General features: G+C 41.5%; 1 protein-coding gene across 1 annotated transcript; it reads right to left on the minus strand.

The window, feature by feature from the left end:
• Positions 1 to 1,126: 1,126 nt before the first annotated feature.
• On the minus strand, positions 1,127 to 12,843 carry scinla (scinderin like a). Its single transcript, XM_055944094.1, has 16 exons — positions 12,669 to 12,843; positions 9,732 to 9,916; positions 9,183 to 9,337; positions 7,873 to 8,034; positions 6,513 to 6,662; positions 6,024 to 6,113; positions 5,669 to 5,890; positions 5,195 to 5,410; positions 4,441 to 4,574; positions 4,203 to 4,293; positions 3,772 to 3,942; positions 3,263 to 3,440; positions 2,811 to 2,926; positions 2,648 to 2,725; positions 2,270 to 2,330; positions 1,127 to 1,988 (listed from the first exon to the last, which is right to left on the minus strand). The coding sequence occupies exons 2-16, from the start codon at positions 9,910 to 9,912 to the stop codon at positions 1,828 to 1,830; spliced, it is 2,166 nt and encodes a 721-aa protein (XP_055800069.1). The 5' UTR covers positions 9,913 to 9,916; positions 12,669 to 12,843; the 3' UTR covers positions 1,127 to 1,827.
• Between the last annotated feature and the right edge of the window lie 1,850 nt (positions 12,844 to 14,693).

Below are 14,693 nucleotides of genomic sequence, written 5' to 3' on the forward strand. Positions count from 1 at the left end.
TAGCTGAATAATATAGAGGGGATATTTTCTCTAAACAATTTGAGGTGCGTGCACAGCTATTCTGTGTTGAGTGGTTAACAAAGAAGCATGTCCTCGTATTATGTTTAATTTTGAGTTATTTATGACACTTTAGTTGTGATACAAACACTGGGTTACATGTTTTAATGTTTAATACATTCTAAGGCTGCATGATGAGACTCTAATGATGATTTGAAAAAGGCATGCGCTCTGCTTTGTTTTTTTACTCAGGTTGCACACACTTCATCAGTCTCTCATTCACTATTTGACAAGCAATTGATACTGCTTCGAATTTCACAGCGGCATCCCCTTTGTGTGGCCGTAATGGCCTCTAAAAAAATGTATGCATTTTGCGGCTAGTGTCCGTGGTGCCCTTGGGCTGAATATAGTAATTATAATTCATTTTTCCCGGCTGCCTGCTCCAAAGCACCTCTTACTCACATAGCTCCCTCAGATAGCTCAATTCTCATTATCCAATGCCGGTCACGGATCGAGTCTTAAATAGTTTACCACCCAGCACATACACATAGCCTACACCTATACACACACAGAATCATTCAAATGTATTGTATAAAGCCCTTTTTACATCAGCATTTGTCACAAGCAACCCAACCTAAAACCCCAAACAGTAAGCAATGCAGATGTAATAGCACGGTTGCTAGAAATAAAACACCCAAGAAAGACAGGAAGCTGGGAAGAAAACTAGAGAGTAACCAGGCTCTGAGATGTGTCCAGTTCTCTTCTGGCTGTGTACTGCCAAATTCTCTAAAATGACATTGGTTGCGGCTTATGGTAGAGAAATAAACATTACATTCTGTTAACAGCTCTGGTGGACATTCCTGCAGTCAGCATGCCAATTGCACACTCCCTCAAAAACTTGAGACATCTGTGGCATTGTGTTGTGTGACAAAATTGCACATTTTAGTGTCCTTTTATTGTCCCCAGCACAAGGTGCACCTGTGTAATGATCATGCTGTTTAATCAGATTCTTGATATGCCACAGCTGTCAGATGGATGGATTATCTTGGCAAAGAATAAATGCTCACTAACAGGGATATAAACACATTTTTGCACAACATTTGAGATAAATAAGCTCTTTGTGAGTATGGAACATTTCTGGGATCTTTTATTTCAGTTCATGAAACATGAGACTAACACTTTACATGTTGCATTTATATTTTTGTTCAGTGTACATAATGCAAGACACAATAAAAAATAAAAAACTCCTTTCAAAAAGCAGGATGTTTTAATACAACAATCATCAAATCCCATAAAACCTGGTTGTTGGTTGTTTCTCTTCAGAAGTACATTTTTATTGGATTCAGAGTAAAGTTACGACAGTATACAAGCATGAAATAGACTTTGTTATGCTTATTTTTTTGCATATAAGATAGCAAAGTGCATTTTCTTGTATTTAACTATCATTCCTGTGTTTGAGCATTGGCACTTGTTTCATTGAGAAGCCATACAGTTATACATGATAATAACAAAATAAAGACAACATTTTCTGAGAGAGTCATCCAAGCACAGCTTGAGTGCCAGTCTGTTTGTGCTATCATTCCAACTTCTTGTCACTCACTTTCATGTCAAACATTTGGCTTGACAATACCAGCAATGGAGTATGCAAGAACACAAACAGATCTGAGACCAGGCTAATCCAATATAATGGACCAGACCAGTTTCATTGGGTTTATGGGTCCAACTGCTTGCATATGTCTTGGCCTTGTGTTTTCAGGAGTAGAGGATAATGCAGGAGAAGAAGCCATGCAAGGGGAGGGAGCAGGAGGAAGTGGTTTAGCACAGTACATTTTAAAAGCGGGCGCGGATACGCTCCAGAGGGTCGGTTTCCCACAACTTGGGGTCCCAGGCCTGGAACCAGCCGGTGAAGGTTGGTGGTTCCATTCCCTGCTTGATCGTAGTGATGGCAATGCCCCGGCGACCAGAAGGGTCCGAATCCACATAGTCTTTGGCTGAAAGACAAGAAGAAAGCTCTACATTAAGCCTCATAGATCAGTTTCACAAACTCGGTCTTGGCCTAGCACTACAGAGCTGATTCAAATGATCAACTCATCATCAAGCTTTGATTCTTTGAATCTGCTGTGTAGTGCTAGGGGAAAAAACTAAATGGGGGGGCCCAGGACAGAGTTTGGGAAACCCTGCTATAGATTGACACTTTTTGTTAGTGACTACACTGAGGTAGTGATAGCGTGTATGCATCAACAATGGCCAATGGATTATTAATCAATCGTACCAATTTTTGCTGATCCGGTCCTCTCCACCTCATTGGCTTCGTTGCCGATCCAGAGGAAGATCTGTAAAAGTAATATAACAATTAGAATGACTAGAACGGCCATTCCCATTCAAATCAATGCTCCTTGATGGGTGGAGCGGCGGCCATATTGGGTGTACCCATGCCAGGAAGTATGTCATTCTATTTCTATGGCTTCAACCCTGCACCCTCAGGGGATCATGGGATAGGGAAACAATAAAAGCAGAATGTGGAGAGGGATTGGAGGATTGGACCACTTCCTTTAAAAACTATCATGGCAGGACTTCAGTTGTATCAGAGCCACTGGGATCATGTGGATTATACTGTATAATGGTCTTCAACCTCAGGCCAAGACCCTACCTGATCCCAAGTGTCCAGAAGCATGACGTCATCAGTTGCCAAGTCTGACTGGTTGAAATCTCCAGGCACCTCCTCAGCCTGAGAGAGAGAGAGATGAATACAGAGTGTCCTTCATAAGAAAATATTCCATCCCTACACTAAGAGAAATCCCCCCTCTACTCACTATGAGCCTGCCAGTCTTGTTAGAGCAGCCAAACAGGCGTGGTGGCTTAACCATCTTCTGCAGGCTCCTAGAGGTCTGGTACTCCTTCTTCCCTCCCAGAGCAGACCAGAACCCAGCTGGGGAAGGATGCAGAACAACACAATATGGTACATCAGAAACACTCATCATACCAGTAAGGAAAACAAGTTTAATTCAATGCAAATTAAGGGAAATCTGAAAAATTAACTATAAAGCGGCCAGCAATGATATTTGCCTCAAAAACAAAAAGTAGATATAGAAAAACACAAGAATAAATTGAAGTGAGTAATTTTGTAATGACTGTTCACATGTATTATTTGCTAATAGAAGTGCTACAATAAACGTATTTAAAAGAGAAAAACCTAATGTAAATGAATCCTATCATCACTAAAATCTGTTATGCCTGTGATTAGGTGTAAGACTAAAACACCCACCTTGCTCCTTGCCCTCTGACACCTCAGTGGCACTTCCTCCTCCCAGGAAAGAGGTGACGTATTGGGCTGCAGCCAGCTCCTCCTCAGTGGCCCCCACTCCCCTCCACAGGAACACAGTGTTAGGGGACTTCAGCACAAACACATCATTGGTGTTCAGGAATGCAGCAGAGGGCTCCACCTGGATAGGAGAGAATGGGAGTGAGGGAGTGATAGCGAGAGAAAGAGAAGTGGTGAGGTACTCATATCCTATAATCCTCCTCACTTACTTTATTAACTGGCAGAATATACATTTTTTCTTTCTCATATTCCTTATGTAACTTCATAACTTCTGCCCTAATTTAAAGTAATCAGGATCATTAAAAATATCAGTGTTAGTACTGTAGTTTGTGTATGTTGTGTGATCACCTAAACCTACATAGGCCTTCAGTGTGTGTGTGTGTGTATGTTGTGTATATGTATGCAACCAATACATTTTGATTTGATTTGTATATGTTGTATGACTGACTGACCTCTACAGCCCGTGTGGCCCTGGTGGAGCTTTGGCGGATGTGGAAGAGGCGTGTGGAGCCCACCCTGCTCTGGCCCCCCTTACGGGACGTCCCCCCCAGGTGGATCACCATGGGCTTCCCCTTGAATAGACTCATCAGGTGGGCCGGCTCCTGGCCCTGAGTCACACGCACCTGGAGGAGAGAGTAGGAGAGGAGACACTTCAGCACATCCTTCAAACCACAGAATAGGATCGACACACACACACACACACACACAAGAGGCTGGAACCTGCACAGGGTCAGCCACAGAGCAGTGCCTCTGGAGCCTTCACAAGTCCAACCATTTAAGTCAAGACAATGATATACAGAAAACCCCTTTTTATGACATATGTGATGTGATTAAATCAGATTAAATATATCTGTTATGAATAGTGTCTGAATTAGTATTTTACCTGGACAGGAGACCCTCCCATGGAGTCATCCAGCCTGACAGTCAGGAAGGCAGAGGCAGCCAGCTCATCCTGAGTACACTTCAGCCCCTGCCTGCAATCATCAATCAACCAATCTTACAGTGATATGAATAGGGACAAACACAGAGAACGGATGTGCTCCTGCCTCCTGCAGAGCTAGGCCTATAGCTTAAGCCTGATTATGTCTCCCTCTTGTGGCGACATGGTGAACAATACTCACCAGGTGTATATGATGTGCTGCTCCCTGCCTCCCAGGCGGTAGCTGTACAGTACCAGGTAGCAGTCACCTCCATAGAACTGGCCATAGCTGGAGGAGTCCACTGGCACCTGGTCACCATCCTCCACACGCCACACCTGAGGAGGAGATCCATCTCCTTTACATTACGACATACACTGAGTGTACAAAATATTAATAACACATTCCTAATATTGAGTTGCACCCCAACTTTTGCCCTCAGAACTGCCTCAATTCGTCAAGCATGGACTCTACAAGGTATCGAAAGCGTTCCACAGGGATGCTGGCCCATGTGGACTCCAATGCTTCCCACAGTTGTGTTAAGGATGTCCTTTGGGTGTTGTACCATTCTTGATAGGGGCGCAACTTTGGTTTTAGAAGTGGGGAGACAAGTTACAAGAGTGCTCCACATCCCACCAGCAGAAATAGCCTGGCAGCTGGCAGAAAGAGGTGGCATGACACCAGAAATGAAACCTAATGTGTTCATAATGTTTTGTACACTCACTGTACTTCTCCCAGTGTGTCATGTTCTACATTAAACACACCAGGAGTAGTAGAGTTAGATCAGTATTTCCCTAACCTCTCCTCCAGTACCTATGCAAAAGATACATTTCAATTGAATGCATTCAGTTGTACAACTGACTAGGTATCCCCTTTCCCTTTCCCTGCCAGTGCCACTTGTTTTAAATAGTCCTGAGTTAGATCATCGTATGTCATCACTACTATCTTCCAGCCGTACCTGAACCTTCCCGGATCCGTCATCCACCATGCCGTGTTGGGCTGCCATGGTCTTGTTGGTGTGCAGGCCGGAGGAGTCAAAGGGGACCTGCACCACCCTGGCGATACGCCCCAAGCTGTAGGCCTGGCCTGGGCCCGTGGTCTGGTCCTTATCCTTCCAATTACAGAAGAACTGCTTGAACAGGGTGGTCTCTCCTCCCCCTGGCAACACCTGGACCTGTAGAATAAAATAGAGTAGACTTCAAAGGACTTTATCAATCCACAGATCTGAGAGGATGTTGATGGGATGTGGAGTTGTGGCTGTCATCGAATGCCATTCCCGTTATGTATGGAAAATGCCGGACCAGGGGGATTAACATGTGTTCTTCCGGAGTTGGCGGTGTTACCACTTGAGACTAACTTCCCAAACATGGGTACAAGTTCAGAATATTCAAGGCAGCAGTAGTGACGGGGGAGAAGTTTGATGTAACGTTACCTGGGTGTGTCTGGGGTACTTCTTCTCCTTGATAAACTGCTCTGCGGCCTTCATGGCAGCATTGCGTTCAGCTGTGTTGGCACTGGGTCCTTTCCAGATGAAGATCTTGCTGTCCACTCCATTGTCCAGAATGTAACACTCACTGGGGGAAAGCATTTCTTGTTTGAAGGGGCTGGTCTGGGCCACCACTGATGCCTTCATGGAGCCTGCTGCATCAGAGATCTACAATAGATCTTTATTCATCAATATTATACAGCGACAACGGAAATGGATACTTTTGCTGTCACAGTGCGCAGCGCCATGCCATAACACAAACATGTCAGACTGGGAGCATCATAAGGCTGCAAATCTTTACCATGTAGAGAGCTCCCTTCTTCTGGTTGGATCTATCAACAGACTCGTCATCAGGGCTTCCTGCAGGGATGTTGGGTTTGGGCCCTAGAGCCTAAAAATAAACACAATCACAACAATGCTTCATGTCGTGAATAAGGGGAAATAAGTCATAGACAAGTTAATCAACTCTGCCTAAGAAGTCACAGTGCACTCCTCTAAAAAGGTTCCAGCATTACATAAAATACATTGTACATAGTTTGTGACCACCATGCAACTCCTTACCCTTTAAATGCATTGAATGAGATAAGATCGTACCACAATGTCTTAGCGTGCCCAGAGCGCATAATAATGCCAGATGCCAGTAACCATCCCCCTCATATTCTCTGACCCTTCCAATGTAACAGGGTCAGGAAGTGGTGGTGAAGGTGGCTATCTTCCCTCCGCGATTATCTGTGAGTGTGTCTGTGTCTGTGTGTGTGTCTGTGTCTGTGTGTGTGTGAGAGTGACTCACGTCGATTACAGCCTGTGGCTCTCCTCCCTCCTCAATCATCAGCAGCGTGGCACGGCCATTCCTCTCGTTGTCACGGACATCGATGGCCACCTGGGATGCCTTCAGACGCTCAAAGCTGTTGCACTCGCTGCCACACCACTGGAAGACGTCCTGAGAATAGAAACAAAAGCTGTCTGAATGACCATGACTCAGACTAAGGGAAGAGACTCTTGCCTTTATGCACAGGGGAGAGTGGGTTAAATTGAGCCAAATGGGTACGTTAAGCCACCCTTGTTTATAGGAAACCATACACAAAATGTATAATTTGATAAAATATTTAGGAATAGGTCATCATTTCATGGAGTCTGTGAAGGAAGAAACCACATGGAAAAAGTGGTAAGCAAGTCAGGCCCAAAAAACATTTTTTTTGTGTGTTAGAGGTTTCATGATGCTTGTATCTAAACCAAAGTAGATACTTTTAAGAGTGTTCTATACATCAGCTGAGGCCTCTATAAGCTTAAATAAACCTAGCATGGAAGTGCATCCTTGTAGCTGTGTGGGTTAATTTAGTCAAAATGTTTGCCTTGGGGTAAGTTGAGCCAATGGTTGAGCCAATGGCAAGTTACGCAAATTTAAGTGTTTTCTTTCCTGGGGTAATGCAAGGTATTATCGCTGGGATATGAGGTAACAACAGGACCTGGCCTATGTTAAAAGTGTTGAAAAAAATAGTTTGTCAGGTGTTAAGCCTGTGTTAAAATATGCTTAAAATTATTAAAAGACAAAAAAGCAATTGTGTTGAATTGTGTTTGGGGAAAAAAGCTAGACGTGGGTTTAAAAAGGTAGTGCTAATATTTAATTCAGCACAGAAATTTGTAGGCGGTTTAATTTACCCTGTCCCGGGGCTCAGCGTACCCCACACCCTGGGTAAGCCGTGCCAGGAGACCACTTTTTTTGGACATGCATTGTTTTCAAGACGGTAATGTTTACATGAATTCTGATTATTCCCAGGGATACAGACCATCCTAAAATAAATGTAGATATCTTTGTTAGACAGAATACTATATTTCCCTTGACGGCGTGATGCTGAATGTACAAAATGGCTCAACTTATCCTACCCTCCCCTACTTATGCATGCTCATGCATGATCCACAAAATAACAGCTGGAGTATTTTACAGCCCTTTCCTTCTTTGGAGAGAGAGGGCTGTAAAATCACCCTCATTACAAAAATGCAAACATTGTGCATGTGTGATCATTGTGTTTCTGCCTATGTGACAATCCCCTTATGTAGCATTGACCAAGTTCAACACGTGAGTCTGGTTGAGGAGACTTAGTAACATATCATAATTTAGCTTAGTCACCGATAGGCTATCCCAGCCTCACCTTTCCTAGGTCGATGATGAAACAGTCTCCTCTGTTGAAGCTGGACCAGGACAAGTCTACCTCCGTGGCCCTGATGGCCCTGCGGCCCTTGATGTGCAGCAGACGCTTGACGTTCATCTCGTTGGTCACCACGTGCTGGAAGCCAGAGGCCACCCCACCTTGCTGAAGGACAGAGAATGGAAATAGTGTATCAGGTTAACGAAGCTAACAATAATACATTGCTTATAAGAAGTTTATATATATTTATGTTACATACTGCATGTTAAACTCCAACGTCATTGTCAGCAACTTTGTTCAGAGTAGTAAGTAAACATTTACTTCCATAGCTTCCTCTACTTGCCAATCCAGAAGCCAATGTAAAATCTTGCCAGACATGCAGCCATTTGGCTTTCTGGAATTAGACCCATATGTGTCCTCCCTTAGCCTGTCCATCATTTGAAACTCTCCATCGCAACCCTCTATGGAAAACTTTATCCACTGCAGATGCTAAAACTTAAATACACACATTACTATAAATAGCACAGTTACCTTTTTAGCAAATCCCTCTTTGTGCACATACAGCTTCAAATATGTGCAACATGTGTCATAACTTATTAGTATTTCAATACTTTGATGGGTGTGTTGCTGTTGTTCTCACTAGAGTATTGATTAATACACATTTTACAATCCTTTAACTGGACGCTGGTAATCAATAGCTGTGAAATTGAGTTTCATTAGTCAAGAAGTTGAAATGGGACTCTACTCTACCTACCAATACTTAACCTAATAATGAGAAACCCACGCACATTATTTTTGATAATTACCCTTCTCTTCAAATTCATTGGGGTTCAATGTCACTGACATACTTAGAGAAGTATAGTAGTGGAATGTATAACAACAGAGTAAGCATCTAAGTGCTGGAAAGGGAAAACAAAGTTATACTGGGGTTGTCATGTGAGACACAGCGAGACCTTCAGTCATTTTTAAAAGGATGTGCAGTACTGTATTTATTAAGGATCCCCATTAGCTGCTGCCTTGGCAGCTACTCTTTCTGGGGTCCAAACACATTAAGGCACTTACATCACACATAAAACAAAATATAAAACAATACATAATTGAACGTAATTACACCACCACATATCTACAATACAAAATGTATAATAACACCATACAGCAATATTACAATATGTGTGTGTGTAGAGTGTGCGTGCTAGCGTGTTTGGGTATCTATATTTAACCAAGAAATACTCTTTTGAGGTTTTTCTATGGCGATCTGATCTAAGCTAATATGCCAAACTGTCTCTCTGAGATGTTATTCTGAAATATCTAACCTTGTACTTGATGCCAGACTTGAAGTAACCCAGGAAGGTGAGAGACTCGTTGTTCTGCACCTCTCTGAACTGGACCGGGCCTCCGCCCAGGAAATCATCCAGCTGGGTGGTAAAGATGGCCGCCGCACCTTTCTCATCCTGAGAACTCTCACTTCCTGTGGTATCAGCCAATAGAGACGTGGGGAGTTGAGGAAGAAGACCAATGGGAAAGTCCATATGAACATACAGAACGGTCTAGGGTGAAGTTTCACCTAGGTGCAGTTCTTGGGTCAGTTTAGCATTTGTCCTACTAATGGTTTAGGTTAGGATTGCTGATCCTAGATCTGTACATAGGGGTAAGTTCTCCCCGGAGCATACACAACAATACAAGGGAGGCACCTTTCAGTTAATTATCAAATAGATATGACAAGTGAACAGGCATGTATCATTTTATAACCCTTATCACTATGTGGGCATTTCCTGCACGCATAGGATAATGGTTTAAGGCTAAGCCTGAGTGGCCATGGTGATAAGCTATATCAGTCGGGTAACCAGCTCTCTCTCTCTCACCTAGCCACATGTGGATGTAGTATGAGGGGGCGGCAGTGGTGTAGAGAAGAACATAGCAGTCTCCGGTGAAGAAGTTCCCGTGGAGCTGTTTAAGAACCGGCTTCAGATCCATCTTCTCCACGCGCCACACCTGAAGACCAGGCTCCTTCCCTGCAGTCTGAAATTCCTTATGGAACACCATGGTTCTGGAGAGGAGGAGAAACAAAGTAACATTTCATACTTGAGCTTGCCGTAGTTAGGACTTCAACAATGTTATGTAATAGTAACCAACCCCTATCTTGATCCACTACTCTACAAGCCATCTAACTATTTCCGTCTTGATCTAATTCTCTCTTTGATGAGTGCTATACAAGGTGACTGTCATTACCACTGACAAACACAAAAAACCCTCAGTGATGTCAAAGATATGATGGAAACGTATGGCTCTTTATCACCTGTTATGGAGGCCTTTAAATCAAATCAAAGTTTATTGGTCACGTACACAGATTTTAAAATGTTATTGCAGGTACAGAAAAATGCTTATGCTTCTAGCTCCAACAGTGTAGTAATATTTAGCAATATAATAACAATACACACAATCAAAAATTGTACAAAATATCAGAATGAGCAATGTCAGAGTATGTCCATAGAGCGTCTGTAGTGTGAAAGGTTAATCTAAGGCGCTAATAATTGTCACCCATTCTCCCATTGCCGCTCTACTAACCACCGGTCCTGGCAACCCACATTATGCACACCTGGCAACCATCGTTACGCACACCTGCACCCCATCGTTATGCATACATGGACTTCATCATCACCTGTATTACTCTCCCTTTATTTAGCCCTCAGTATTCAGGCAGTATTAGTTTTGTTTTCATGTCCAGTACGCTTCTCTTGTTTTTTATATCTTCATGTTCTTTGTTATTAAACTCACCAACTGCACTTGCTTCCTGACTCTCTGCGTCTACGTTACAATAATGGAAGTTGATGTACTAAAGTAGGTTTCATAATACACTACTGCTATGGTGTGCTGTCATATGTGTATGAGGATAATTGCTGTATGTCACAAGTAATGTCATTTATGTCATATAGTTCTATTAAATCCTTATAGGATTCTTAATACACAACACAGGGCAAAGCTTCCCATTCTCAGTGAATGTTTTTCCTCAGGTAAACAGAGGTAATTGTTGGCCCACTGAAGAGAAAGCCATATGAACAGTATTATTTACATAAGACAGGTGTGTGTTCTGTGGAATGGCTCACCATAATGGCAGCAGACACCAGGGTGTCTGTTTTCAAAACAAATATTTGTTGGAGACCAATCATTCTTTTCTTGGACAGTCTATCTTTACTATGGATGTCTTCCAGTCCACATCATTAAAACAAAAATGTTATGTGTGCTTGAATTGATAAACCCATGTCTTTATTACTGGAAGTATTAATGAGAGTATATATCTCATATTGGACTTAACATAAAACCTGTTACTTTACTATTATTACTCCTTTATTGATAATTGTGTGTCTAACTAAGCTTTGTTCCAAATGGCACACTAATCCCTATATAGTGCACTACATTTGACCAGAGCCCTAAAATCTGTGTTGATCTAGGGTGGTGGTGCAAAGAGAGTGAATCAAGTGACTCTGATTGACTCATGGGAGAACTTGGAACAATAGCTCTCTCCCTTTCTCTCCAAATTGACGGTATGGAAGACTGATCCTTTTCTCAACAATCCAGCAACTGAAAATGTACAGTATTTAAGTCCATTTCACCACACAAGCAGGAATTACATAATATCAATATAATTTTTCCTGCAGCCATGTTTTGATTGAAGCTTATTGTGAGATTGGATAAGAAGAGACATTTCTCCCAAGGAAGGAATCTGTAAACATATGCCCATTTGTGACCCATTTGTTCCTCTACCAATTATCCTCTAGTATTCCCCTAGCAGCTTGTTTCCTATGTGGTGCTACTGGATGAGTTCTGGGTTAATTCTGGTCGAGGATGACTCAACAAAACCACCTCAGAACACAGATGACAAAAACTATATGATTCATGACCCTCAAAAACAGTAAAGTTCCTACTTTTACAAAAAATGTTTTGTAAGATTGAGAAAAACATGATAAGAATAGATTATATATTTAATTCATTAATTAAATTCATATGAATTATCAGTCTTTGGAATATTAAATTCACAATCTCATTGTGCAAAAAAGCATCAACATGCAGAGAGATACATGACAGAGATGGATTTATATTTTTCAATGTTCAAATCCTTGTCTATCATTTTTCTAACTCATATGCCAGTGTTTGTAACTTTCCATATTCTCTAGTCAACTTCTTGACACAGCAACTCAATTAAGCAATCAAATGGAGAACTGTAGCCTACAAGTCTTTTTATCTCTTTAATTCCGCTGCAAGATATGACATGACTCACAGTACAAGGAATGTTTTTGAGTAGGTTTTTTTCCTCTTGGATTCATGTGATTCTAGCCAGCCGACACCCACTACAATTTAAAGGCACAGTGGCAGTAAATTCACGAAATTATGAATGAAATAGAAGCGTATTGAAGTTCTATTTATTTTTTACTTACATTTTCAAACAAACAGTTATTTTCACTACGCTTGGCCACTCTACACATTTTGAGTGAATTAACATCTACTTAAAATAGCGAAAGACATCTAGCCTAGGCTACCTGATATGAGTTTACAGGGCAACTGCGATATGATAAAGAATAGATCTACTTCAATAATTAAGATTCTGATAATAAACAACTTTATAGTTTAGTTCTCGTCTCTAAAGAAGCTAAAGAAGTGAGTATGTTTCCTATTTTCCATGAACATAGGCTTTCTTTTCTTTCAGATCAATTTATGTACTTATTTTACAAATCTATGTGTATCCTTATTGTATGAGAACAAGTTGATGTATAGTTATAAAATGTTGTATTATATTTTTTTACCTGTTAGTAGAAAACTCTCGAAGATTAACTCAGCAGCAAAGTCAGATTTGGATGTTGTGTAGTATTCCAGATTCTGAAAAGATTGAATGTGAGAGAGGATATTATATAGCTGGAGGTCAGCGCTCGGGAAATAAGAGGCGTCTCCGGACGCGCCCCAACCCACTTGCAAGTAACAACACGTAAACATACCACTATAGTCCTACATTGAGTAAGGTACTGGCAGCAGTGGCGGTTCTAGCTTGTATGGCTCCCTGGGCGAACCCCAACTTTAGCGCCCCCCCCCCCAACAACAACAAAAAGCACCATTCTGCACTGTAATTTTTATTCAGACAACAACGCAAAGAAATAATCATAACATTTAAAACTATATAAATATAAAAATATATACAAAAACAAGACTCATAAATATCAAAAAGTAACAAAGGCAAATAGAAACAAATTGTAGTATATAAATACAAAAAAAAAGAGAATCAAATTATTACACTATTGCCCTATTGCTAACAAAAAACACACGTAAAACTAAATTGCACAAATCCTATATCACACAAATAGAATAACACACGTATAAAGAAGAGAACCTGATTATTACACTATTGCACTTCAAACAAGAAACACAAGCTAAATTGCACAACTAATTGCATTACTAATTGCATTAGTACTGTACAAAGTTAGAGGTGCGCTATTTGATAGATTCCCCCGCTCGCCCTACCTCCGGCTTCCAGTGGGGAGACCTGAGGTCAACCTACCTCGCCCCATCTCGTACTTCTGAGTGGGAGACCTTCCCAGGCAGTCGCCCGCCTAGCTCACAAACTAGCAACAGGGCGCCCACTCCGATAAGGTTAATTGACCTACAGTCCCACACGGTGACATGATATCATTGACGCAACATGTAAATGAGCGATAGAAAACTGATCGCGCAAATGTCACCATTCAGAATGTTTTTGTTTAGTTCTGTGCGGGCGCCCAATGCCGCCTATGCCTAAATCCGCCACTGATTGGCAGGAATGGAGTGCAAAAAAATATTTGTATACGTATTTATGGAACTTTACAACTACTGTCCCTGTATGATAAATTGCATACATGTCAGCATTTATTCACACACCAATGCAGCACAGATCATGACTATAACATTGCCATGTAATAAACTTGTATTCGTGTGTAATAAATCATGTTTTGAGTTTTATTTTTATTCTGATTATGTAGGAGTATGGAATCTTTTTGCTAAGTGCAAAGTGGCATTTCAAACATGACAACAACTACGCCCTACATAAATAACAAAGATGTTGAACAAAATGGTTCTTCAGAGAATAACTTCATCTCTGCTGCTATGAGATTGGTGCCATTTTCTTATTTGCCACAGTCTGATATGTGTTTGTGCTATCTGGTATCCTTGGGACACTCATTCCCTAAACCCTAACCCTTACCTAACCATAACCTTAACCCTTATAACATTTCGACTTCAATGGGGGTAGGGAGGTCCCACGGATCCAATATAGCAAAGACAGTCTGATATCATGCTGTGTTCAGCTCATCTAAATACATCCTGGTACAGGACGTGAGCAGTTTCAATATTATTTTGTCAGGATCCTTTGTTCCATTGTGCTGTCTCTTACTCAGCTTAAAAAAGATGTGATCCAGCTGCAGGCGCCAAGGAATAGGCCTAGCATTTAGGGGATAAAAACAAATGTGAAGATTTTATTGTGAATGAAACGGCATGTTGAGGCACATTCATATGTATCCCTCAGATGAGAGAAATGTGATGCTTAGTTTAAGTTGCTCAGTATCCTCAAAGGAACATATTGAGGTTGTTACCAGAATGTGGAACTCATTCCTTTCTTTAACAATCAAACAGCAGCTTCTCAGGCCAAACACAATCAAACAACCTCTAACAACCTAACACGTAAAATACATACAGGTAAGACAGCATTCCCAGTCTCTTGTGGGCCCAGTGACCTCAGTCTACACCCAACCAGGGTTGGGGTCAATTCCATATAAATTCCAGTCAATTCACAAAGTGAACCAAGT

Source organism: Salvelinus fontinalis, chromosome 14 (genome assembly GCF_029448725.1).
Source record: "Salvelinus fontinalis isolate EN_2023a chromosome 14, ASM2944872v1, whole genome shotgun sequence".
NCBI lineage: Eukaryota > Metazoa > Chordata > Actinopteri > Salmoniformes > Salmonidae > Salvelinus > Salvelinus fontinalis.

Bases quoted from the DNA above. Each gene is read 5' to 3' on its own strand.
- scinla (XM_055944094.1), bottom strand. From the start codon at position 9,912: ATGGTGTTCCATAAGGAATTTCAGACTGCAGGGAAGGAGCCTGGTCTT. The intron at 6,663-7,872 runs GTGAGGCTGGGA...TTCTATTCTCAG, and splicing joins TCATCATCGACCTAGGAAAG to GACGTCTTCCAGTGGTGTGG. The intron at 4,294-4,440 runs GTGAGTATTGTT...TGATGATTGCAG, and splicing joins CAGCACATCATATACACCTG to GCAGGGGCTGAAGTGTACTC.